Below are 27,899 nucleotides of genomic sequence, written 5' to 3'. Positions count from 1 at the left end.
CTGAGATCAGAAAATATTATTTTATTATTCGGCGGTTAATTCTGCAAATGGTTTCCATAGAGATATTGATTTATATTGCTATTAATTAATAAACAATCAACCCATAACTGATGCCCCGAATACAATCACAAATCAATTTTGCAGTTTCAACAAAACCATGTTATCATGGTGACATTTTTAAGAGTTAAGTGTGTAATTATAAAATATGTACAATGCAACTATACAATATACACTATACTATACAAATATACATTAAAAAAGCAGACCAATCAGGTTGTGAACATTTTCCTATGTCTTTAGGTTTGGTATCTTTAGGTTTGGTGTTAAAATGCCAATATGAATGCAATAAGCGGACCAGGAATACAATTTTTATGTTTTTGTTTTATGACTAAATGTGTTTTTTTTGGTCCAGACCAGTAAAACCCTAGCATCCACCCAGAACACCCTATCAACCATCTAGTAAAACCCTAGCATCCACCCAGAACACCCTATCAACCAACTAGTAAACCCCTAGTATCCACCCAGGTGTTAGGGTTCAGTGGTCACCTTTATTATATTTTATTCTGGTTTTGGATGTACAGATTCATCCCCAGTTGGTGGTTTATTGACCACAGCATAAATGGTATGATCAGATTTTGGTTCTTTCTGAATGGTAGAGTATAGAGTGACTGGTGCATTTGGCTTGATCTCCTCTGCTAGTGTTGCACTCTGAAATAAAGAACAAAATCAGTTGCGTTCATTAAAACATTTTTCCAACATCATTTAAAACATCTACAGGTTCTCAAGAGCCTGAATGTCAATACATTTAATCCAAATGATTTTTTATAGTAACAGTTTAATCTTCACCTGATTCACAGAGTCATGACTGGGTGAGGTCTGGTTGGTTTCCACCGTAACATCAGGAGGTCCATGTTCTCTTACAATATCATAGATTGTGGAAGAATTTGTTGGTTTCTCCAGCATCTCCAGCGGCCTTTTTGGCTTAATACTCTCCTGCAGACAAAATCCAATCAATATCACACTTAAGCATCTATTATCAGTGGTTAATGAAGGATAGTAATATAAAACTTACGCCAACTGTTTCATAGAGGGTATGTTCATCATTCTTCTGGTCAGGGGTGTAGGAATTATCTGAAATATTCTAAATATCATCAGACTCTCTTCAAATACAGTAAATAAAACAAATGTTTATTACAAATCTTTATTTGTTTGCGTATGACCCTGTGTGTGGTCTATATAGTGTATTGAGTATTGACCATGTTTTATGAACTCTTTAAGGGATAGTTTACCCATTGTAGCAACAATAAGTTTCGGGGAATAATTAATTCAAATGGTATTAATATTCATGAGTCTATGAATATGATTTGCTTGTTGTACAGACAATATTACGTATAATGGAACCTTTAATCATTTAAAAGTAACCTTTATCCAAATTGATTTCTTCATCAATTATCAATCTTACAAACCTTAAGAAACATTGATCTGTTTGATCAGGACAAATAATATTTCTTATGTTTGTACAATTTTGTATTACTGAAGTAGTAATACAGGAAAATCAAGCTTAAATGGGTAGCTAAAATCTTACGTCTCATTGACTTTGAATTTGTGAACAAAACAATACGGATTCAATTTAATGCAATCATTGGGTTTTAATAAAACAACTACAGTTTACAAAGCTGCGATTCATACGGGGGAAATATGCATATATATATGTAGGAGAAAAAAAACAATATGGTACAAACAAGGAAACATGAAACTTAACGAATAATAAAAAGGGAAGAAGAATTAACAAGAGAGAGAGAGAGAGAGAGAGAGAGAGAGACAGAGAGAGAGAGACAGCTTCACAGTCTTTTCGCAAGAGCCCACAAGAAATTCATATAAATTCATAATTCAGACAACCTTTTCCAAGCAGTTTGATTGTGAAATAGAATACTTGCATTACTACGGCTTCTTGTGTAGGCTAAGTGTCTGAGTTCGAATCGTCGGGGAAGTTCGCTAAGGATTTGCGAGTCCCAGGTGAACTTCTTTGAAGTTTAGGAAAGTCGCTCCAAAAGTCTGCCGATTTCTCTCTCCGTGCGGGGAGGCCTTCTCTCAGGATTGGGAAGACCAGGGTTGGTCTTCCCCTTCAAGGCGAAATGCCAAGAGGTCTGTTCCTTGTGGTGGCGAGAATGCAAAGAGCTGATGGTCAGTTGCAGTTTTTATAGAGGGGAAAGCCGACGCCCAAAGAGTTCAACGTTCCAATCTCTTGCGGCTACATGATGCGGTTCGGATCTAATCAGCGTAACACAGAGGCCCTTTGTTTAAGTATGATTTGATTAGACAAGTCACGAGGGCTGTGAGGTGTTCAGACTTTGGTCTAACCTGCCACATGACTGATTGAATCATTACTGTTACAGTCCCCCTTTTTGTCAGATGATGTCCTATGGTCATTATCGGACAACCCCCATCACAATGGTCGGATGGCAGGTGAATCGGGACGGTTGGATAGCAGGTGTTCGTTGTGGCTGAGGAGCCAGCTCGATGAGGTTCGCATCTGCTTCTGACGTGGTACCCTCCCTCCGGGGTTTCCATCAGAGACCTCCAGACACAGCTGTCGTGAGTTTGGCTGTAGAGGTTCTCATCTTGTTGAACTTCCTGTACAGGAGAAAGGCTATGCCTAGGGTTAGGGTATTGCTGATGATCATGGAGATACATAGCGCAGTGTCAGAGGCTTGCATATCCGCAATGTCGTTGTTGGACATCTGCGGAGTTAGCGATAGCGGCTGCGAGGCGGGCATCGTAGCCGGGGCCGGTCGCTTGCTGCGGGTTAGCACTGCAACTTTGGGGCTGGATGTGGGGTTTGGGGGTACCCACATGTCTCCGTGTAGTGCGCCCGTCTTGGCGAGGGCGTCAGTTTGGTCATTTACGTCTTTGTCGAGACCTGGTAGCTTCGAGTGTGCTTTTACCTTCTTCCAGTACACTGTCAGGTCATGTGTTCTTGTGATGTTGTCACAATCCTGGAACAGGTGTTGGTGTTTGACTGGCTTGTTGTTAGCGGTCTTGAAACCATTCTGTTTCCAGCTTGGAAGGTGGCACACGAAACTGAGTCTGGCATAGTTAGAGTCTCAGCAGATGAGCAGTTCTCTGATGTCATGTGCTGATGCAATCTGTAGGGCTATGAGAATAGCTACTATCTCTGCATATTGCGATGACTGAGGACCCAACTTGAAGTGTTTTGGTGGGCACGGCTGATCGTTCACCCACAGCACTCCTGCACCTGCCTTGAGGACGCGGTCGTGGTTGTAGGAGCACCCATCGACGTAGGCCGTGGGCATGCCCTGGAACGCATTCGGTTCAAAGTATCTTTGACAGGTCAGCAGCAGGCGTAATTATAATTAATAATTTGTTACATTTATATAGCGCTTTTCTAGGCACTCAAAGCGCTTTACATATAGAAGGGGGGAATCTCCTCAACCACCACCGGCGTGTTATCAGAGCAGTTTTGGCATGCAGCCAGGCCATTGCCCAGTGCAGACTTGTGTTTCTGTGCGTACCGTGCCTCAACATTGCGTCCCTGGAGGGCCATTAACCACGTGGCTATACGTGAATTAGTGACAACGCCATCTCGGATGCGTTGGCTGTTGAGGAACATTATGGGCTGGTGGCAAGTCTCTATGATAACTTTCTGTGCCCCAATGTAGTTGTAGAATCGCTGAATGGCCCACACCGTGCAGAACAGAACTTTTTCACAGTCTGAGAACTTGCACTCTGGTGGGAGAAGCGTCTTGCTGGCATATGCGACCACCTTCTTGTCTTGGTCATGTCGTTGATATAGGCCAGCACTGAGACATTGGTCAGAAAACCCGGCTTCCAGGTAGAATTCCTTCTGTGGATCGGGGTAAGCAAGGCATGAAGCTGTGCATAAATGTCTTTTTAGTGCCGTCATAGCGTATTCTTGAGCGTCTGACCAGACAAAAGAGCAGTCTTTCTTCAGCAGGGCTGTTAGAGGTCTGGCAATGTCTGAGTAGTTTTCAATGAACTGTTGGGAGTAATTGCATACCCCTAGAAAACTGCGCAGCTCAGAGGTGTTAGTAGGAGGCTTGATGTTTTGAATGGCATGAATACAGTTTGACTGAGGTTCAATGCCTTGGGATCCGATTAGCAGTCCCACGTAGTTGACCTTGGCCCGGTACCACTGTCCTTTGTGGGGGGCGATCTTGGCACCGGCTGCGGATAGTTGGTTCAAAACATAGTCTCTTTCTTTCAGGTGGTCGGCCACCGTTGTGCTCTTCATGAGAACGTCGTCTACATAGATCAGGTTGGTCTTGAGAGGTGTAGCAGGTTCATCAGTCTCACCGACAGGCTGGTGGGAGACTGTGTATACTGCGAGGTGACTGTCCTCAGTCAGCTCCGTTCGGCACACCTGGTCTTTGTTCATCGGCATGACAGACGTGATGGCAATGAATTTGAAGGGTGCAGTGAACAGCGTGTTATCTGTACTCCCTTCGGGTATCAGTGCAGGTGGAATGGGCCCAATGATGGGTAGTTCAAGTTCAAAGTCATGAAAGTCATGGCTTCCTAGCCATCCCAGCCGGTAGGCCTTGAGAATGTTGATGTCAGTTGCTGTGCAGTTGTTGAAGAGGATGTAGACTACACAAGATGACATTTCAGTGAGGGGTGTGGCTTCAAGTGTGAGTCCGAGTTCCACACATTCAGGTGAGGGTTTGAAGAAACCCAGCGTGTGGTTTAAGGTTTGGCCACATCGCATGTTGAGCTGAACAGCGACCCCTTTGGTGTATGCTGGTATCACCGTTCCCTGTTCGTTGACTAGGGTGCAGACCTTCGGGATGGTCTGTCCTGCCATGAGGTTGTCATGACTGATGGAAACGTGTGGCTGTAAAGTCAGTGGGGTTTCAAGTCGACCTTGCCTGAGGTCCACAGCAGCGATTAGCCCCTGGTCTGATTCTGGATCAGAGTGTTCGTGAATTAAAACTCGTCGTAGCTGCCAGTAGTCTGCTTTGACAGTCTCTGGTTGACGGTCTAGAAAGCTGCGTACGTCCCGGTTAGACGTGATTCTGAGTAGGTACAATCTGTCCCAAGTGTTTGCGTTAGCGACAGTCTGCAGGTGAAAGTCTATGTCTTGCAAGTAGGCGTCAACGTCGTCTCCTCCTGCAGGGTCTGGGCTGAACGTAGGGATATTTCTGGCCAGCTTGTCAAGGTCTTTATGAGCTACGTGGCTGCTGGCCCTGACTTCCTGGAAGTGCTTCCCTTCCTCCGCTGCTGGCGGGGGTTCGTGGAGGCTAGCGGGTGACAGTCTTAGCAGTGGGTTGTCACCCCCCTTTCTAGCTCTTGGTTCTTGGCTAAAAGGTGTGGACCAGCTGGTCGGGGGAAACTCTGTGTGGTGCGTTTCCCCTTCCCGGTCACTTTGCAGTTTATAGGAATGTTTCAGTTCTCTGTGAACAAGGTCAAGTTCATCTTGGAGCTCATGTCTTTGCTGGACAAGCTCATTGATCTCGGCTCGGGCAGCCTGCAAGTGGTTTTCGGAGGCTTTGGCTTTAGCATCTCTGTCTTTGAGTGCAGTGTTGGCTCTCTCTAGGAGAGCTTCGCCTCGCCGGTGCTGTTCGTTGAGTTCTTCCCTGGTGTCTTTCTCTGACTGCTCTCTGCGGTCTGTGTCCAGACGCAGATCTTTTAGGGCCTTTTGAAGTCTTTTTACTTCTTTCTCTCGTTCTGTGTCCGTTTCACCCTTTTTCTTGGTCTCTAGCAGTAGCTGGTCTAGATGACGCTGGGTGAGGGCCTGGTTTCTCCGGGCCTCCTCGGCTTGGAGCTTTAATGTTGCCGCTTCCTGTTCCAGGTCGATGTGGCTCTTTTCTCTTAGCCGTGCCTGGGCGACAAGGTTGTGGACGAGGCTCCCGAGGATCTTGGCCAGTTCTTTGTGAGAGTAACTCTGCGTCGGGTCGTGTGCCGTCAGCTTGTCTAGCTCTGTGTCCAGTTCCTCCTGGCTCAGCTGTTGCAGATCACTGGTGTCCTCAGACGGAACAGTGCTCGTCATCGCTTCCAGCCATACCGCTAGGCAATCCCAAGGGACAGCGGGACTGGATGAACGGGGCATACTGGTTCACTGTGGGCGAGAGAAACACAGCACACACACACACAAAGAGGCCAATGCAAGTTTGTTCTAAGGTTAACGAGCTCTTGTACAGACTATGCCTTCGATATAGACAGTTAGACAGTTTAGGCAATTAGGCGGGCCAATTTTTGGGTCGGCCTGAAATAGAGGCTTTGACAGGCGGTAGCCCTGTGGGTCACCTGGTGACGCCGGCTGCTTGGTTGTCACTCTATTACTTAGCTTTCCTTGGGGTCTCTTGGTGAACTGAGAGAAACAAGATTACAACAGTCCGGAAAGTGAAGGAAAGAAACAAACACAAAAATGAATTGGTCTGCAATAAAAAGGAAAATAAGCGCGAACGCTGGGAGTGTTAGAGAAACACTAAAGGGGCTAAGCCTGCTACCTTTCGTGAGAGTTTCTGGGGCCTACAGCATGTGTGGCTATCGGGTTAGGAAACCTAGGAAGAGGGTGCGGCTTAGAGAGGAAAGGTGGGCCAAACGTTTAGGCTATACTCGGGGAGTATCTAATATTCGGCTTACAATGTGGATTTTATCACATTTAGTCTATCCGGGGCGAGTTGAGGTCGCTCAGGTGGAAAACCAGCGGCGCAGTCGGCCTTCCGGGCGTTCCCAAACACCCAACTGCCGTGTCCTCGGTCCTTCGTTACTCTGTATCGCGTTACGCCCACTCAAACAGTTTAGACTTTAAGCACAACCTGACAGCACCTACCCGTCAACCGCCAGCCAGCACAGCAAAATTGGCACATTCCCTAGAACCCTCTTTTTCAAGAGTGGCCTCCTATTAAGCCATGGTTTAGGTACAGGTGCCAGACATTGCCTTGTGTGTGTCAGCTGAACTGGTTGACTGGCTTTGGAGTGTCAAATTGCTGATGTCGCCACTGCGGGCCGCAACGGCGGACAGAGGTAAAAGAAACCGAGATTCACACACAGCCGATGCTGGTCACGTCCAATGCTTGTGAGCCCTACAATAAATACACAAAGAGGGTAAACAGGTGAAATAAAAAATGAATTAAGACTCGCTTGTTTACCGGATCGAGTGATTTATGGTTGCAGGTGAAAAGGAAGTGGGAAAAGAGAGAGAGAGAGCTGTAAGGTGACTTAGCAGGGTACGGCCACACGGTGGCGTCCTTCCTTCCAAGTGGACTGTCAGTAACTTTAAGAACCTAATTTCAATTTAAGCTAGAGGAAATTAATTTTTCCTTTTAAACTCAAATTCAAATAAGTGTGTTTAATCAGCGAGAACGGAGACCTGGTTGCTGCCTAATGCTAGTAAAATTGCATAAATGAAAACCTTTCTAAAAGTAATCAATAAACAATTCACATGCTCTTCTTAGGAAGGAAATTAAGTTTGTTAAAACAAAATTAATAGCGGAGAGTAGAACTATCCAAAAATGCCCACGAGATGGCGCAGTCGAGTCCACCCAGACTAGAGTTAGTTAGGAGGAACGCTCACCAGATGGCGCTGTTACGCCCGCTCGGTATAAAGTTTTGGTGAAGTGTAATTCGAGAGCTGTTAGGTCGCGCCCTCTGGTGTCTAGCACGCAGAGTTGCACCTGCTCGTGTGACTGAAGACCAAAAATCAAATGATGGCCGCGCACAGGATTAACACAAATCACAATTACTTTTTTAGACCACGTCGGATCTTTTCGTGCTATATTGGCACAAACAAATTGGCAGGATTCATTCGCTGCACAAGAAAATGTGGATACAGGAATAAACATCTGCTTACGTAACATTTAAAAGAACTCCAATAGACATTTATCAAACTGGCTGACGGTCAGTCAGCATTTATGAGTCATGTGTTAGGTCTTCGATTTGGGTAGCTAAGCCAATGTTCAACCAGGAGTTATCGTTTATCTTAACGAATTAATATTATATTAGGCCTATTATTGAAGAGAGGAAACTCGCTCTATTTCAATCTTCCGCTTGAAAGATGATTTCTTCGTTCAAGTCAAGCGGGATAAAACAATATTACGCATGTACGGACTGTACAGAGATTTCTTTATCTCTGCAGGACATCTAATATTGCTAAATTAGCATCTGTTAATATGCTTAAGCTGAGCTCGGCGTTGTGCCTAGTCAGTGAGTGAGTTCGCTTTGCGCGATTTGTCTCACAGTTCAAACAAACGAACGAAAACGCGCGTGCATAATATTAATACCCAAAAATACACATGAATATGAATATTAATATTGCTCACAAAAACAAAGTTTGAAACGTGCCAAAAAATTCTCCACCAGAACTGTAGCAACAATGAGTTTCGGGGAATAATTAATTCAAATGGTATTAATATTCATGAGTCTATGAATATGATTTGCTTGTTGTACAGACAATATTACGTATAACGGAACCTTTAATCATTTAAAAGTAACCTTTATCCAAATTGATTTCTTCATCAATTATCAATCTTACAAACCTTAAGAAACATTGATCTGTTTGATCAGGACAAATAATATTTCTTATGTTTGTACAATTTTGTATTACTGAAGTAGTAATACAGGAAAATCAAGCTTAAATGGGTAGCTAAAATCTTACGTCTCATTGACTTTGAATTTGTGAACAAAACAATACGGATTCAATTTAATGCAATCATTGGGTTTTAATAAAACAACTACAGTTTACAAAGCTGCGATTCATACGGGGGAAATATGCATATATATATGTAGGAGAAAAAAAACAATATGGTACAAACAAGGAAACATGAAACTTAACGAATAATAAAAAGGGAAGAAGAATTAACAAGAGAGAGAGAGAGAGAGAGACAGAGAGAGAGAGACAGCTTCACAGTCTTTTCGCAAGAGCCCACAAGAAATTCATATAAATTCATAATTCAGACAACCTTTTCCAAGCAGTTTGATTGTGAAATAGAATACTTGCATTACTACGGCTTCTTGTGTAGGCTAAGTGTCTGAGTTCGAATCGTCGGGGAAGTTCGCTAAGGATTTGCGAGTCCCAGGTGAACTTCTTTGAAGTTTAGGAAAGTCGCTCCAAAAGTCTGCCGATTTCTCTCTCCGTGCGGGGAGGCCTTCTCTCAGGATTGGGAAGACCAGGGTTGGTCTTCCCCTTTAAGGCGAAATGCCAAGAGGTCTGTTCCTTGTGGTGGCGAGAATGCAAAGAGCTGATGGTCGGTTGCAGTTTTTATAGAGGGGAAAGCCGACGCCCAAAGAGTTCAACGTTCCAATCTCTTGCGGCTACATGATGCGGTTCGGATCTAATCAGCGTAACACACAGGCCCTTTGTTTAAGTATGATTTGATTAGACAAGTCACGAGGGCTGTGAGGTGTTCAGACTTTGGTCTATCCTGCCACATGACTGATTGAATCATTACTGTTACACCATAAATGAAAATTCTGTCATCATTTACTTTCCCTAATGTCGTTCCAAACCCGTAAGACTTTTGTTCATCATATAAAGCGATCTTGTCTCTTCAGAATATTTGGAATAAACCGCTTGATTCATATTGATTCATTTTACGATCTCTTTATGAACTTTTTGAAGCGTCAAAGACTCAAAGTGATAGTTGCTTAGATTGTCAGAAATGTTCTGATTTCATTAAAAATATCTTCATTTGTTTTCCGAAAATGACAAAGTCAGTAAAATTGAATTTAACCATTAAAGCAGACTCCAGAAAATATAAACAGAATAAACTATAAAACAAAACAAAAAAACTGATTTCACAGGGCCCTAAAATTAAATTGCATGCACTGCAAAAAAATGTTCTTCCTCAGGATTTTTGTTTTCCAATACAAATTCAAAACATCCTAAGATCAAGATACAATTAATGACATGCAAAATAAAATAATGAAGTCTTGTTTTCTGAGAAATTGAACAAAATTAAGTGAGTTTGTACTTAAAAAAGAACAAATATCTGTCATTGGGTATTACAATTACTCAAATTTGACTTAAGTTGATTTTTATGAACACATTGGCAGATATTTGTTCTTGTTTTAATCATAAAATCACTTCCACAAGATTTCTTATCTCAAACTTTAAGATATTTTTTTGTAAAATTAATTAATTAAAAAGTTATAGAGATCTGTTGGAAATTGTATTTTCAAACTTTGAAATGTCACTAATACAACATTTAGAGAACATATGGATGATGTTCCCTTCAATTTATTCATTACATTTTCTTTAATTGGTCTTAAAAAGGTCAGAAACGCCTCGGTTACGACTGTAACCTCGGTTCCCTGAAGAGGGAACGAGCGTTGCATCGAATGACGCTATGGGGAACGCTTGCGTGATGAAGTCATGAAGCACATGTGAAATCAGTCCAATAGTGTGAGGGAACGTCAGAGGCGGATGACGTCATGAACCAGGAAGTATAAAGCCTGCCAAAACAAAGCCGCGCTAGCTTCGAAAGTCTGAAGTAGTCGCTTTGACAGGCATGTTGGAGATATGGCAGGACGATGCAACGCTCGTTCCCTCTTCAGGGAACCGAGGTTACAGTCGTAACCGAGGCATTCCCTTTCAAGGGAACTCCCATTGCATCGAATGACGCTATGGGGAACGTTAATACCAACGCCACCATAGCGAGACGTGCCTGTCCAGTGTGAAAAAGCAGCACTAGGACGACAAAACCCCAGACCCTGGTGTAGAGTCCAAGTCCAAAGAGTAGAACCTGACGAATGTATGCGGTGAGGACCAACCCGCCGCATCACAAACGTCCTGCAGAGCCACTCCTGAAATAAGGGCCTTAGAGGCCGCCATACTCCTAGTAGAGTGGGACCGGACGGCCGAGGGAGAAGGCCGTCCGACCGACTCATAAGCCAGTGAGATAGTCTCAACCACCCACTTGCTCATTCTTTGCTTAGATGCTGGGGACCCCTTGTTGGGGGGCCCGAAGCACACGAACAGTTGTTCTGTTTTACGCCACAGGGCAGCTCTGTGGACATACGCATCTAAAGCCCTCACAGGGCCAAGCAAATTATTTTTCTCCTGGTCCGGATTGAGGAAAGGTGGAGGACAGAAGGCCTGAAGAATAATCGATCTAGCTACGTTAGTAGGGACCTTAGGAATATAACCTCGCCTAGGATGAAGGAAAGCCTTGACCATGCCAGGTGCAAACTTCAAGCACGAGGGTGCAACAGAAAGAGCCTGAAGATCTCCTATCCTCTTAAGAGATGAAATAGCAAGGAGGAACAGAGTTTTTAAAGTCAGAAACTTAGCCTGAACCTCTTCCAGCGGCTCAAAGGGAGCCTGGGACAGGCCCTGGAGGACCGTAGCCAGGTCCCACGCCGGCACCCTGGTGCGAACTACAGGCCTCAGCCTCAAAGTACCACGAAGGAAACGAGACACTAACGGATCTTTACCCACAGATAACCCACCCAGAAGAGTGTGGTAAGCACCAATGGCCGCCACATACACTTTCAATGTGGAGGGGGATAGACCTGCATTAAACCGTTCCTTCAGGAACTCCAGCACTGTACCAACCGGGCAGTTAACTGGGTCCTGGTGACGGCTACTACACCAAGAAGTGAACACTGTCCATTTCAGAGCGTAAAGCTTCCTCGTGGATGGAGCTCTGGAGTGAAGAATGGTATCTACAACCTCGGTTGAAAGACCCGACCTTATGAGCTGGGCCCCCTCAGAGGCCACGCCCATAGATTCCATAGTTCTGGACGGGGGTGGAATATTGACCCCTCTGCTTGGGAGAGAAGGTCCCTCCTGACCGGCAACTGGAGTGGATGCCCGTCGAGGAGCGACACTACATTGGGAAACCATACCCTGCCCGGCCAACGCGGGGCTATCAGAATAAGGCGCACTTGGTCCCTGCGAACTATCTCCAGAACTTCCGGGAGCAGAGCGATCGGGGGAAAAGCATACAGGCGCAGCCTCGGCCATGCCTGAACCATAGCATCCAGCTCCAGCGGAGCTGGATGCGTGAGGGAGAACCAGAGTGGACAGTGAGACGTCTCTCGAGACGCAAACAGATCCACTTGAGCCTGGCCGAACACCCTCCAAATCTGTTCCACCACCTCGGGGTGGAGCCTCCATTCCCCGGGCCTCAGCCCCTGCCTCGACAGGACGTCTGCACCTATATTCTGGGCCCCAGGGATATAAGCCGCTCTGAGGGAGAGAAACTTCCCCTGAGACCACAGGAGGATCTGGCGTGCCAACTTGCATAGCGGACGTGAACGCAGACCCCCCTGGTGATTTATATAGGCGACCACCGATGTGTTGTCCGTACGAACCAGCACATGCTGGCCCCTGAGGTCTGTGAGGAAATTCTTGAGGGCAAGAAACACCGCCAACATCTCCAGGCGATTGATGTGCCACGAGAGATGGTGGTCTCCCCACAGACCCTGAGTTGAGCGACCCTCCAGGACCGCTCCCCAGCCCGTGAGGGAAGCATCTGTCGTTAGCATCTTGCGACGACCAGAAGCTCCCAACACAGGACCCTGGGACAGGAACCAAGGTTTCTTCCACATAACCAGGGCACGTAAGCAGCGCCGCGTGACCCTGATCATGTGAAAGGGGTTGCCCCTCAGGGAAAACCCTTTGGTTCTGAGCCACCACTGTAGCACCACATGCTGCTGCCATCAGACCCAGAATTCTTTGAAACTGTTTTATAGTGAGTGACTGGCCTAGTTTTACTCTCTTTACTGCTGACAGTATAGACTCTATCCGTGCCGGTGACAGGCGCGCCTGCATCGACACTGAATCCCATACCACGCCTAGAAAAGTGGTCCTCTGAAGTGGAGAAAGCACACTCTTTTTGGCGTTCAGCCGTAACCCCAACTCCTTCATGTGAGCGAGAACGACATCTCGATGCCGAACCGCTACCTGATGCGAATGAGCTAGAATCAACCAATCGTCGATGTAATTCATAATACGAATCCCCTGCAGGCGCATAGGCGCCAGGGCTGCATCTACGCATTTCGTGAAAGTGCGGGGTGAAAGTGCTAGACCGAATGGAAGAACTCTGTATTGGTATGCTTTCCCCCCGAAAGCAACATCCTGTGATATGGAAGGATGGAAATGTGGAAATATGCGTCCTTGAGATCTATCGTGACAAACCAGTCCTCGGACCTGATCTGTGGCACGATTTGTCTCAAGGTTAACATCTTGAACTTGAGTTGCATGACCGCCTCGTTCAGCACCCGAAGATCTAAAATGGGACACAGACCCCCATCCTTCTTTGGAACTATGAAGTACCGGCTGTAAAACCCGGCTTCCCTGTCTGAGTGAGGTACATAATCTATGGCCCCTTTCTCTAACAGGGCTTTTACTTCTTGTTCCATTACCAGAACCTGCTCGGGGCCCACCACTGTGGGTAGGACCCCCATAAACCTGGGCGGGCGAGACCCGAACTGTATTTGATACCCTTTTTCTATAGTGTGCAGGACCCAACGAGAAACATTTGGCAGTAGCTTCCACGCTGCCAAGAAGTTTTCTAGAGGTACCATCCTCTCAAGAATGGCTTCTGGTTTTTGTTGAACTGTCAGAACGGTGCCCTGTAACGGCGAACCGGCAGGGAACACCTGAACTGACTGCTCTAGGACCCTCCTTGGAGGGGGCATGTAGCCCAGGACCACTACATTTCTGGGTGGACCCTGGGATACACACTCGTGGGAGACTGCTGCGCCCTGTAACACCAAAGGTGGCAGGGTTGGCAGACCGACCTCCAGAGGGCGCCGAAGGGAGACAGGCACCGTATAATGAGGTGTACACTGCTTCCCTTCGGGGAGGAACGCCCCCATAATCCTGACCCCTCGGGCGTCAGGACCTTTTCCCCGCAGCCTTCTTGGAAGTAATGACGGTCCGCAGATCCGTCTTAGCCCTCGAAGGCTGCGGCAGATTGCGCTTCCCGTGTCCCCAATCTTTCTGAGGGGGAGCACGGGAAGCCACACTCTGTTTCTGAGTGGCACGGTGTGAAGAGCTGGCTTTTGATGTTTGGGGCTGCTCTCTGTGATCGGCGGGGGAGGAGCTTCTGGAACGCGACCGTCTGTTTGGATGCCTCCTGGAACCTCTCAACAACAGCATTAACTGTGTTGCCGAAGAGGCCCGAAGGAGACATGGGCGCGTCCATCAGAAAGTTCTTATCTTTCTCCTTAATCGAACTGAGATTCAACCAGAGATGTCTCTCAGTAGCCACCAAGGCTGCCATAGAGCGGCCGATTGATTTAGCCGTCTCCTTGGTAGCCCTAAGAGACAAATCTGTGGCCCGACGTAGCTCACACACTACTTCGGGCCCAATTCCCCCACCCTCATCAATATCACTCAATAATTCAGCCTGGTAGGCCTGCAACAGCGACATGGTGTGTAAGCATGCTGCAGCCTGACCAGAAGCTGAATAAGCTCCTCTCCCAAACAAGCAACACAAAGAATGTGTGTGTCCCCACCCGTAATGAAACGAGGGCAAGGGTGAACACACACTCTAAACTGCTGCTTATCCGCCATAGTGTTGTTTAAAGTTATTTTACTGAACTAGAAAAACACTAAATCACTGATCACACAAAGCGCTACTGAAGACAACAGAAGCTAGCGCGGCTTTGTTTTGGCAGGCTTTATACTTCCTGGTTCATGACGTCATCCGCCTCTGACGTTCCCTCACACTATTGGACTGATTTCACATGTGCTTCATGACTTCATCACGCAAGCGTTCCCCATAGCGTCATTCGATGCAACGGGAGTTCCCTTGAAAAGGAACCCAGCTTTAAAATGAATTTAAGATTAGACATTCGTACCTTTCTTTCTCTTGTAGACATACCAGCCGATCACTGATGCCAACAAACTCGTTGTCAATAGGCAAATAAGAGGGATAAACCATGAGCGACGCACTGATTGAAAAAAATCAGCGGGTGTTATTTCTAGACATGAAAGATAAGACCAGTGTTTAGTTATACACGCTCTCCTTCATTTTCTGTTTATTCATATGTGAGTGTTTTTGACATGGATACAGTATGTACCTTCAACAGTGCAGAGTTCATTAACCTTCTTTCTGTCAGTCTTCCAGCTCACTAGGTTGCTATGGTTACACATGATGTAGTCATCACTGCAGTTCAGTTTTAGAGTGTGGTTATCAGATGATGTCACTTCTTCTGGAGAACAGCTACTATTATATATTGAGCTGATAGTAATGCTACTTCCTTTACATGTAAAGCTACAGGGGTCAGGGCTGGTCCAGTTTGAGTTTACAGTCAGGACAGGAGCTTCCACTGCATCTGAAACACATATTAAAACATTTAAGGTTACATACACAGTGTGGCGGGGTGGGCGTGGTCCCGCGAGGTCTGTAGCGGGAGAGAGAGGGCGGAGCCGAGCGGTCGGTAAGTAGGTCAAGTGCAAATGACGAACACCTGTCTCTGATTGCAGTAATTGGCGTGGAGAGACCGCATATAAGCGGCTGCTGGGAGAGAGATGAGAGAGAGAGTTGGACTGGGACTTGCCGTGTGAGCTGCCAAACCAGAGGAGAGTGACTGTGCTGAACCAGAGTGATCAACTAAAGAAGAGAAGAGTGAACCATTGTCTATTGATACGCCCTCGTGCGTTATTTATGTTTGTTTATGAGAAGGATTGCTTAATAAAGTTGCAAGTCCCAGTCACGCCGACCCCGCCTTCTTCCTTCCTGCCCAAGAGAACTCCGAACCGCGTTACACTGGTGCCGAAACCCGGGAAGGAAGAAGAGAGCCGCCGCCATGCAGACCCCGCCAAAGACGCCGCTTGCGGACCTGGTTTCATCGCTCGCCGGTCTTCACCAACAGACCCATGACGATCTGCTGGCCGTGAGGGCTGAACAGGACAAGCGTTTTGAGGCCCTCATTCGTGCCCAGCATGAAGACCGCGAGCTGTTCCGGAGCTGGATGGCCCGGGAGATTCCGGCCACCCCCCCGTCTACAACCGACTCGGCCGCCACCATCCACCTCTCGAAGATGGGCTCCGAGGATGATCCGGAGGCATTCATCGACCTCTTCGAGAGGTCCGCCGAGTCCCGGGGGTGGCCCCGGTCGGACTGGCCAATGCGGCTCCTGCCGCTGTTGTCAGGAGAAGCGCAGGTAGCCGCACACCAAATGCCAGTCCAGAATCTCCTGGACTACGAAGACCTGAAGCGCGCCATCCTGCAGCGGGTCGGCCGGAGCCCAGAGCAACAGCGGCAGCGCTTTCGGAGCCTGACCCTCGGCGAATCCGGCCGACCCTTCACCTTCGCGCACCAGCTCCGGGACTCGTGCCGCAAGTGGCTGATGGCCGGCGGAGGCGACGTCGAGGGAATCATCGACCGTGTGGTGCTGGAGCAGTTCATCGCGCGGCTTCCCCAGAAGACCGCGCAGTGGGTCCAGTGCCACCGCCCGACGTCGCTGTCCCAGGCCATCCAGTTGGCGGAGGACCACATGGTGGCGTGCCACGGGGTCGGCGAGCCCCTTCCTTCGGCTTCTCTCTCTCTCTCTCTCTCTTCTCCTCCCCCCCCTCTTCTCTCCAAGCCTGTCCCTCTTCCCAGGTCGCGCAGCGGGCTCCTGCCCAGGCCAGCACCGAGGTGGAGGACAGGGCTGCCCGCGGAGATTCCGGCAGCCCCCCGACCAGCAGCTAGAGGAGGGGGAGCGACCAGCGACCCGTTCCCCACCACATCCGCGTCGGCGCTCTCTCCGCGCCAATTTGGGGAACCGCTGCCAGCCACTAGAGTGGCGGGGAAGTCTGGGCCGGCTTGTTGGCGTTGTGGGGACCCCGGGCATTTTATCGATCGGTGTCCGGTGATGGAGGTGGGGACATTGATCCGGGTCCCCGACGCGCCGCAAGCTGCCCCCGATCAAGCTGGCCTGTACCAGATACCCGTGAGTATCAAGGGGGGTACTTATCAAGCTCTGGTGGATTCAGGTTGTAACCAGACCTCCATCCATCAAAGCTTGATTCAACCTAAGGCGTTGGTTAACGGCCGCATGGTTAAGGTACGGTGTGTGCACGGGGAAGTGGTGAACTATCCGTTGTTGCCCGTGGATATTCAATTTCGGGGTAAAACGCATAGTGTTGAGGTTGCAGTTAACCCGCACCTCCGGCATCCACTAATTTTGGGTACCAATTGGCCAGCATTTAATAAACTATTGGGGCACTTGTGTGTGGATGCCTCTTGGGGAAAGTGTAAAAAAAGGAAAGAGACGGTTGCTCAGTTGGGAGAGGTGGATTCGGGACCTCTGGGTGCTCTTCCGGGGGAACAGAGCGGTCTGGAGCTACCCACCCTCACAGACCGCGATGATTTTCCCCTGGAGCAGTCCCAGGATGAGTCGCTTAAACATGCGTTTAGTCAGGTCCGTTCCATCGACGGCCATCTCCTCCACCCTGACCAGCCGCTCTCTTATCCTTATTTTTCTGTTATAAAAGATAGGTTGTATCGGGTGACCCAAGACGCTCAGACAAAACAAGATACAACCCAGTTGTTAGTGCCTAAAAGCCGTCGGGAAATGCTTTTCCAGGCGGCTCACGCGAATCCCATGGCCGGGCATTTAGGAACAGCGGCTACACTTAACCGTCTAATGGCCCGGTTTTTCTGGCCGGGCATTCACGAGAATGTACGCAGGTGGTGTGCGTCTTGTCGTGAATGTCAGTTGGTGAATCCACCGGCCACCCCAAAAGCACCATTGTGCCCGCTCCCTTTGATGCAGGTCCCCTTCGAACGAATTGGCATGGACCTCAACGGGCCATTAGAACGGTCAGCACGTGGGCATCGCTTTGCATTGGTTCTGGTGGACTATGCAACACGATACCCGGAGGCAGTTCCGCTCCGCACTATTTCGGCGAAAAGTGTGGCGAGCGCACTGTTTTCCTTAATCTCCCGGGTGGGAATCCCGAAAGAGATTCTCACCGATCAGGGCACGGCGTTCATGTCACGAACGATTCGCGAACTGTATGAATTATTGGGCATTAAATCGGTTCGCACCAGCGTCTATCACCCACAAACAGATGGTCTGGTGGAACGATTTAATCGCACGTTGAAATCCATGATTCGTAAGTTCGTTCACGAGGACGCCAAAAATTGGGATAGGTGGCTAGAGCCTCTGTTGTTCGCTGTTCGCGAGGTCCCGCAAGCCTCCACGGGGTTTTCCCCCTTCGAGCTTCTCTATGGACGCCAGCCTCGGGGGGTGCTGGATGTCCTTAGGGAGGCTTGGGAGGACGGACCTTCAGCGAGCAAAAATGAAATTCAGTATGTCCTGGACCTGAGAACAAAACTCCACACTTTGGGGCGGCTGTCAATGGAGAATTTGTTACAGGCTCAGGACAGACAACGACAGCTCTACAACAGAGGCACTAGACTGCGTCAATTTTCACCGGGAGATAAAGTCCTTGTATTACTCCCTACGTCGAGTTCTAAATTACTCGCGAAGTGGCAAGGGCCCTTTGAGGTCACACGGCGAGTTGGCGAGCTCAACTATGAGGTTGTGCGGTCAGATAGGGACGGGGCACGTCAAATCTACCACCTCAACCTCCTCAAAAAATGGTCTGAGGCGGAGTCAGTGATGCTTGCGACGGTAGTGAGTGGAGAGGAGGATCTCGGGCCGGTGGCGGTCCAAAAGCCTCAATCTATCGCTCTGGCCTCGGGAGGAGACCACCTCTCACCCTCGCAGCTCACTGACGTAAGTCGTTTACAAGCAGAATTTGCTGACGTGTTCTCGCCCCTACCCGGCCGGACCGACCTCATTCAGCACCACGTTGAGACGGAGCCGGGCGTGGTTGTTCGCAGCCGGCCTTATCGCTTACCTGAACACAAGAAAAAAGTCGTTCAGGCAGAATTAGAAGCTATGCTAGACATGGGGGTAATAGAAGAGTCCAACAGTGACTGGGCGAGCCCGATTGTTTTAGTCCCTAAACCTGACGGCTCGGTCCGGTTCTGTGTGGACTACCGTAAGGTAAACGCGGTGTCAAAATTCGATGCTTATCCAATGCCAAGGGTTGACGAATTGCTTGATCGGCTAGGTACTGCTCGTTTTTATTCGACGCTGGACTTAACAAAGGGATATTGGCAGATCCCCTTGTCTCCCATATCCAAAGAAAAAACAGCTTTCACCACGCCGTTTGGATTACACCAATTTATCACCCTTCCTTTCGGCTTGTTCGGGGCTCCTGCGACCTTCCAGCGTCTGATGGACAGAATTCTCCGGCCGCATGCTGCATATGCCGCTGCCTATCTAGATGATATCATCATCTATAGTGCGGACTGGCAGCGTCATATGCAGCACTTGCGAGCTGTCCTGAAGACGTTGAGAAGGGCGGGGCTCACGGCCAACCCAAAGAAGTGTGCGATTGGGCGGGTGGAAGTAAGATATCTGGGCTTCCACTTGGGACATGGGCAGGTGCGTCCCCAAATTGATAAGACCGCAGCTGTTGCGACCTGTCCGAGACCCAAGACCAAAAAGGAGGTTAGACAGTTCCTGGGGCTAGCGGGATATTACAGGAGGTTTGTGCCTAATTATTCGGAGCTCGCTAGCCCGCTGACTGATCTAACTAAAAAGGAGGTACCAGATACAGTTCAGTGGACGGAGCGGTGCCAGCAGGCTTTTACCCAGATAAAGGCTGCTCTGTGTGGTGGACCGCTCCTACAGGCTCCTAACTTTTCTCTCCCTTTTTCCCTACAGACTGACGCCTCGGACAGGGGGTTGGGCGCAGTCCTGTCCCAGGAGGTGGAGGGTGAAGAGCGGCCGGTGCTGTACATCAGTCGCAAGCTCTCTAAGAGAGACACGATGTACAGCACCATAGAGAAGGAGTGTTTGGCCATCAGGTGGGCCGTTCTCACCCTTCGCTATTACCTCCTCGGGCGGGAGTTCACCCTCTGTTCGGATCACGCCCCCTTGCAGTGGCTCCACCGCATGAAAGATACCAACGCGCGGATCACCCGTTGGTATCTGGCGTTACAACCCTTTAAGTTCAAGGTGGTCCACAGGCCGGGTGCTCAGATGGCTGTGGCTGACTTCCTCTCCAGGAGGGGGGGGGGGGGGGCTGCAGGCCGGATGGCTCCCCGGCCTGAGACGGGCGGTGGGGGTATGTGGCGGGGTGGGCGTGGTCCCGCGAGGTCTGTAGCGGGAGAGAGAGGGCGGAGCCGAGCGGTCGGTAAGTAGGTCAAGTGCAAATGACGAACACCTGTCTCTGATTGCAGTAATTGGCGTGGAGAGACCGCATATAAGCGGCTGCTGGGAGAGAGATGAGAGAGAGAGTTGGACTGGGACTTGCCGTGTGAGCTGCCAAACCAGAGGAGAGTGACTGTGCTGAACCAGAGTGATCAACTAAAGAAGAGAAGAGTGAACCATTGTCTATTGATACGCCCTCGTGCGTTATTTATGTTTGTTTATGAGAAGGATTGCTTAATAAAGTTGCAAGTCCCAGTCACGCCGACCCCGCCTTCTTCCTTCCTGCCCAAGAGAACTCCGAACCGCGTTACACTGGTGCCGAAACCCGGGAAGGAAGAAGAGAGCCGCCGCCATGCAGACCCCGCCAAAGACGCCGCTTGCGGACCTGGTTTCATCGCTCGCCGGTCTTCACCAACAGACCCATGACGATCTGCTGGCCGTGAGGGCTGAACAGGACAAGCGTTTTGAGGCCCTCATTCGTGCCCAGCATGAAGACCGCGAGCTGTTCCGGAGCTGGATGGCCCGGGAGATTCCGGCCACCCCCCCGTCTACAACCGACTCGGCCGCCACCATCCACCTCTCGAAGATGGGCTCCGAGGATGATCCGGAGGCATTCATCGACCTCTTCGAGAGGTCCGCCGAGTCCCGGGGGTGGCCCCGGTCGGACTGGCCAATGCGGCTCCTGCCGCTGTTGTCAGGAGAAGCGCAGGTAGCCGCACACCAACTGCCAGTCCAGAATCTCCTGGACTACGAAGACCTGAAGCGCGCCATCCTGCAGCGGGTCGGCCGGAGCCCAGAGCAACAGCGGCAGCGCTTTCGGAGCCTGACCCTCGGCGAATCCGGCCGACCCTTCACCTTCGCGCACCAGCTCCGGGACTCGTGCCGCAAGTGGCTGATGGCCGGCGGAGGCGACGTCGAGGGAATCATCGACCGTGTGGTGCTGGAGCAGTTCATCGCGCGGCTTCCCCAGAAGACCGCGCAGTGGGTCCAGTGCCACCGCCCGACGTCGCTGTCCCAGGCCATCCAGTTGGCGGAGGACCACATGGTGGCGTGCCACGGGGTCGGCGAGCCCCTTCCTTCGGCTTCTCTCTCTCTCTCTCTCTCTTCTCCTCCCCCCCCTCTTCTCTCCAAGCCTGTCCCTCTTCCCAGGTCGCGCAGCGGACTCCTGCCCAGGCCAGCACCGAGGTGGAGGACAGGGCTGCCCGCGGAGATTCCGGCAGCCCCCCGACCAGCAGCTAGAGGAGGGGGAGCGACCAGCGACCCGTTCCCCACCACATCCGCGTCGGCGCTCTCTCCGCGCCAATTTGGGGAACCGCTGCCAGCCACTAGAGTGGCGGGGAAGTCTGGGCCGGCTTGTTGGCGTTGTGGGGACCCCGGGCATTTTATCGATCGGTGTCCGGTGATGGAGGTGGGGACATTGATCCGGGTCCCCGACGCGCCGCAAGCTGCCCCCGATCAAGCTGGCCTGTACCAGATACCCGTGAGTATCAAGGGGGGTACTTATCAAGCTCTGGTGGATTCAGGTTGTAACCAGACCTCCATCCATCAAAGCTTGATTCAACCTAAGGCGTTGGTTAACGGCCGCATGGTTAAGGTACGGTGTGTGCACGGGGAAGTGGTGAACTATCCGTTGTTGCCCGTGGATATTCAATTTCGGGGTAAAACGCATAGTGTTGAGGTTGCAGTTAACCCGCACCTCCGGCATCCACTAATTTTGGGTACCAATTGGCCAGCATTTAATAAACTATTGGGGCACTTGTGTGTGGATGCCTCTTGGGGAAAGTGTAAAAAAAGGAAAGAGACGGTTGCTCAGTTGGGAGAGGTGGATTCGGGACCTCTGGGTGCTCTTCCGGGGGAACAGAGCGGTCTGGAGCTACCCACCCTCACAGACCGCGATGATTTTCCCCTGGAGCAGTCCCAGGATGAGTCGCTTAAACATGCGTTTAGTCAGGTCCGTTCCATCGACGGCCATCTCCTCCACCCTGACCAGCCGCTCTCTTATCCTTATTTTTCTGTTATAAAAGATAGGTTGTATCGGGTGACCCAAGACGCTCAGACAAAACAAGATACAACCCAGTTGTTAGTGCCTAAAAGCCGTCGGGAAATGCTTTTCCAGGCGGCTCACGCGAATCCCATGGCCGGGCATTTAGGAACAGCGGCTACACTTAACCGTCTAATGGCCCGGTTTTTCTGGCCGGGCATTCACGAGAATGTACGCAGGTGGTGTGCGTCTTGTCGTGAATGTCAGTTGGTGAATCCACCGGCCACCCCAAAAGCACCATTGTGCCCGCTCCCTTTGATGCAGGTCCCCTTCGAACGAATTGGCATGGACCTCAACGGGCCATTAGAACGGTCAGCACGTGGGCATCGCTTTGCATTGGTTCTGGTGGACTATGCAACACGATACCCGGAGGCAGTTCCGCTCCGCACTATTTCGGCGAAAAGTGTGGCGAGCGCACTGTTTTCCTTAATCTCCCGGGTGGGAATCCCGAAAGAGATTCTCACCGATCAGGGCACGGCGTTCATGTCACGAACGATTCGCGAACTGTATGAATTATTGGGCATTAAATCGGTTCGCACCAGCGTCTATCACCCACAAACAGATGGTCTGGTGGAACGATTTAATCGCACGTTGAAATCCATGATTCGTAAGTTCGTTCACGAGGACGCCAAAAATTGGGATAGGTGGCTAGAGCCTCTGTTGTTCGCTGTTCGCGAGGTCCCGCAAGCCTCCACGGGGTTTTCCCCCTTCGAGCTTCTCTATGGACGCCAGCCTCGGGGGGTGCTGGATGTCCTTAGGGAGGCTTGGGAGGACGGACCTTCAGCGAGCAAAAATGAAATTCAGTATGTCCTGGACCTGAGAACAAAACTCCACACTTTGGGGCGGCTGTCAATGGAGAATTTGTTACAGGCTCAGGACAGACAACGACAGCTCTACAACAGAGGCACTAGACTGCGTCAATTTTCACCGGGAGATAAAGTCCTTGTATTACTCCCTACGTCGAGTTCTAAATTACTCGCGAAGTGGCAAGGGCCCTTTGAGGTCACACGGCGAGTTGGCGAGCTCAACTATGAGGTTGTGCGGTCAGATAGGGACGGGGCACGTCAAATCTACCACCTCAACCTCCTCAAAAAATGGTCTGAGGCGGAGTCAGTGATGCTTGCGACGGTAGTGAGTGGAGAGGAGGATCTCGGGCCGGTGGCGGTCCAAAAGCCTCAATCTATCGCTCTGGCCTCGGGAGGAGACCACCTCTCACCCTCGCAGCTCACTGACGTAAGTCGTTTACAAGCAGAATTTGCTGACGTGTTCTCGCCCCTACCCGGCCGGACCGACCTCATTCAGCACCACGTTGAGACGGAGCCGGGCGTGGTTGTTCGCAGCCGGCCTTATCGCTTACCTGAACACAAGAAAAAAGTCGTTCAGGCAGAATTAGAAGCTATGCTAGACATGGGGGTAATAGAAGAGTCCAACAGTGACTGGGCGAGCCCGATTGTTTTAGTCCCTAAACCTGACGGCTCGGTCCGGTTCTGTGTGGACTACCGTAAGGTAAACGCGGTGTCAAAATTCGATGCTTATCCAATGCCAAGGGTTGACGAATTGCTTGATCGGCTAGGTACTGCTCGTTTTTATTCGACGCTGGACTTAACAAAGGGATATTGGCAGATCCCCTTGTCTCCCATATCCAAAGAAAAAACAGCTTTCACCACGCCGTTTGGATTACACCAATTTATCACCCTTCCTTTCGGCTTGTTCGGGGCTCCTGCGACCTTCCAGCGTCTGATGGACAGAATTCTCCGGCCGCATGCTGCATATGCCGCTGCCTATCTAGATGATATCATCATCTATAGTGCGGACTGGCAGCGTCATATGCAGCACTTGCGAGCTGTCCTGAAGACGTTGAGAAGGGCGGGGCTCACGGCCAACCCAAAGAAGTGTGCGATTGGGCGGGTGGAAGTAAGATATCTGGGCTTCCACTTGGGACATGGGCAGGTGCGTCCCCAAATTGATAAGACCGCAGCTGTTGCGACCTGTCCGAGACCCAAGACCAAAAAGGAGGTTAGACAGTTCCTGGGGCTAGCGGGATATTACAGGAGGTTTGTGCCTAATTATTCGGAGCTCGCTAGCCCGCTGACTGATCTAACTAAAAAGGAGGTACCAGATACAGTTCAGTGGACGGAGCGGTGCCAGCAGGCTTTTACCCAGATAAAGGCTGCTCTGTGTGGTGGACCGCTCCTACAGGCTCCTAACTTTTCTCTCCCTTTTTCCCTACAGACTGACGCCTCGGACAGGGGGTTGGGCGCAGTCCTGTCCCAGGAGGTGGAGGGTGAAGAGCGGCCGGTGCTGTACATCAGTCGCAAGCTCTCTAAGAGAGACACGATGTACAGCACCATAGAGAAGGAGTGTTTGGCCATCAGGTGGGCCGTTCTCACCCTTCGCTATTACCTCCTCGGGCGGGAGTTCACCCTCTGTTCGGATCACGCCCCCTTGCAGTGGCTCCACCGCATGAAAGATACCAACGCGCGGATCACCCGTTGGTATCTGGCGTTACAACCCTTTAAGTTCAAGGTGGTCCACAGGCCGGGTGCTCAGATGGCTGTGGCTGACTTCCTCTCCAGGAGGGGGGGCTGCAGGCCGGATGGCTCCCCGGCCTGAGACGGGCGGTGGGGGTATGTGGCGGGGTGGGCGTGGTCCCGCGAGGTCTGTAGCGGGAGAGAGAGGGCGGAGCCGAGCGGTCGGTAAGTAGGTCAAGTGCAAATGACGAACACCTGTCTCTGATTGCAGTAATTGGCGTGGAGAGACCGCATATAAGCGGCTGCTGGGAGAGAGATGAGAGAGAGAGTTGGACTGGGACTTGCCGTGTGAGCTGCCAAACCAGAGGAGAGTGACTGTGCTGAACCAGAGTGATCAACTAAAGAAGAGAAGAGTGAACCATTGTCTATTGATACGCCCTCGTGCGTTATTTATGTTTGTTTATGAGAAGGATTGCTTAATAAAGTTGCAAGTCCCAGTCACGCCGACCCCGCCTTCTTCCTTCCTGCCCAAGAGAACTCCGAACCGCGTTACACACAGATTCTGCTAAAACTTTCCAGTTCAAAGTCAAACCAGTACCAAACATAATTTATTCATACTATTTTATTCAGATGTCCTGAAATGAACATAAAAATACTATAAAATGTGCAGCGGGTTTTTACGTTAAATAAAAAAATCAGTACATTACAAATATGTTTTTGTTAAAGCATTTTGTTGTGCTATATTGTTTTCAAACTAATATAATTGAATATAAATGACATTGTCTTATATGCAGTTACTGTATATCATAGATAAAGCAGTACATATCACACTCACCTATAACAGATACTCTGTATGTAATAATAATTTTCTCTGATGCTCCACTTGCTATTGCTCTGTAGAGTCCACTGTCTGTCTTCTGCATGTTCTTCAGTGTGAGCGAGAAGGTTTCAGTGTTGAAATCCACTCTGTCCTTGTAGGAAAGGTGAAGTTTCACTTTTTTAGTTTCATTTGAATATTTAACTATATTCTCTAATTTAACATTCCTCCAGCACAAGTCATCAAACTCTGGTAGTTTCTGTGTCTGTATATCAAGCTGAACATAATTCCCCATCTGCACAAACAAAGAGATCTCAGCACTGAACCCTGAGGAGAGAGAAAATAAGACTTTGATTAAAGGACAAAGTTTAGGAACTGTTTGCTAATTGCCGTTGTAGCAGACAGCACCTATAATAGGACAACAAAATGGTTACACTTTATTTTAAGGTGACATAGTTACATTGTACTTACTCAAATAAGTACTGACCAGATGTGGACAAAGTACACAACTCCACTACTTGAGTAAAAGTAAAAGTACTATTGGTCAAATATTACTCCATTACAAGTGAAAGTTGTGAAAACGGATTTTTGCTTAAGTAAAGAATACTTGCTCACAAGTAAAAGTAAACACATTATTTTATTATTGTTTCATTGTATGAATACACGCTATGCCGTCATGATAGCCAGTCAGTGATGCTTCATCCGACATGCAAGCATACAACTACCTTGAACTCCTTGAAGTTACAAAGCTTTTTACAAAGATGCTGTCACTTTAAGGCCGAATGTACGGATCCAATACACTGATACACATCTGATATTCTCCCAACTGTTTACGTTCAATAAACTGTGTTTAATAAAATACTTGCCAAAACAGACATTTTTGACATCATTTTATGTATTTTGGTCTGTTCAAGTGCCAAAAGACGTGAAAGAGAGCTTGGGTGTCTGAGGCAGCTCTCTGTGTGCGCTCAAAAAAACAGATTGAACTGAGCTCTCTTTCACGCTGTCATGCTTTTTCAGATTCATCCATATATCTGCTATTCTCTTTCTCCCAGACATTTAAATGTTTTAGCATTTCAAGATAAATTTTGTGCAAGTTTATGCTATGTCCCGCTGGGTAGATCAGCATGTTACAATTCAAATGTGTGCATCTCATGCTGGAAATCATTCTGACTGGAACTCTTCCCAAATTGTTTTATGTCCACAAAAAAAAAAAAAAAGTAATTGAAGAAAATGATTCATCAACAAAATTAACACTGCTTCATACTGAAACTTCAGTGAGTTTTTGAAGGCAGTGATATGATTAATTTTAGGCAAACAACGTAATATTTAAAACAAAACGAAATGTAGAAATGTAGTGGAGTGAAAAGTTAAAGTCATAAGCTTCCCGAAAAAAATAATACTAGATACACACAGTAAAGTACTAAAGTAAAGTACAGATACTCAAAAAGTAAATGTAAATGTTACATTTAAATTCCTTTTGTGTACATAGAAAAAAGTATTAGATCTTTAAGTTCAGCTCATGAAAAATGGGGGGAAAACAAAAGTGTTGCGTTTATAATTTTGTTCAGTGTAGTTACTGTCCATCTTTGGTACTGAATAATATTAATTAACTACATGTACTTACTATAGAGTTAGGGTTAGGGTTTGGTTTAGGGTTAGATACTTGTAATTATGCTTAATTTACTGTTATTACTATAGTAAATGTAGTCACCTGAAAATAAAGTGTAACCAAAAAAATTCTCTGTAAAGAAGAGTTGAAGACCAAGTTTAAGACCAAATACAGACCAATCCATATTCCATACCAACAGTAACACTAACCACAACCATAATAATGATGATCATATCATATGTACAAGGGTTATGAGTATTCCACCATCAAAGAATCCCATTATGTGACGTAATTTGTTTATAAATCACCCTTATTTCCGAACACTGACTTTTGCTGTACAACAAATCAGTTAAAATTCTGGCAATATTTAAGTGAAACCTTTTTGAAGCGAAGCCAAAATTATTTCAATAAAACTAAGTGAATCTGTCAAACATGACTGCCAACTAAACAAAACAAAGCTAAAATAAGAACTAGAAGTCATTTTCAGAAAGATTCTTAAAACCTACTTTCACTTAATCAAAGGTATCATGGTAAAAAGATTGGATTTTGTACCTGTGCTGTAAGTAAGAAGAGAAAATAACAGGAGCAGCATAAAAGCCATCGTGCCCGTTTCTGTGCGCGTCTCTCAATGAATAAAGTTAAATCTGTGAGAAGTATGTTTCAGCCTCAGGACCTCAGATAGGAAGTAACCCATTGTCATTTCCGCTTTGGTCTGTGCTCGTTAAAATCATGACCATAAGGTGACTACTATGACAAAGTGCAAATAGGATACCTGACTTTTCAGGTATAAAAAAATACCTTTGT

The 27,899-nt window shown here is 48.5% G+C and overlaps 1 protein-coding gene across 1 annotated transcript; it reads right to left on the bottom strand.

Annotated features, from left to right (window-relative positions):
• On the bottom strand, positions 1-27,746 carry LOC307127951 (natural killer cell receptor 2B4). Its single transcript, XM_079819449.1, has 7 exons — positions 27,648-27,746; positions 25,502-25,810; positions 15,016-15,270; positions 14,794-14,916; positions 1,073-1,131; positions 847-993; positions 1-708 (listed from the first exon to the last, which is right to left on the bottom strand). Exons 1-7 carry the CDS (start codon positions 27,694-27,696, stop codon positions 559-561), a joined length of 1,092 nt encoding a protein of 363 aa, XP_079675575.1. The 5' UTR covers positions 27,697-27,746; the 3' UTR covers positions 1-558.
• Positions 27,747-27,899: the final 153 nt, after the last annotated feature.

This window comes from Gobio gobio, assembly GCF_949357685.1.
Source record: "Gobio gobio genome assembly, chromosome: 6".
NCBI lineage: Eukaryota > Metazoa > Chordata > Actinopteri > Cypriniformes > Gobionidae > Gobio > Gobio gobio.
Note: the sequence above shows the minus strand (reverse complement) of the source record. Positions and strands in the feature narration are given on the sequence as shown.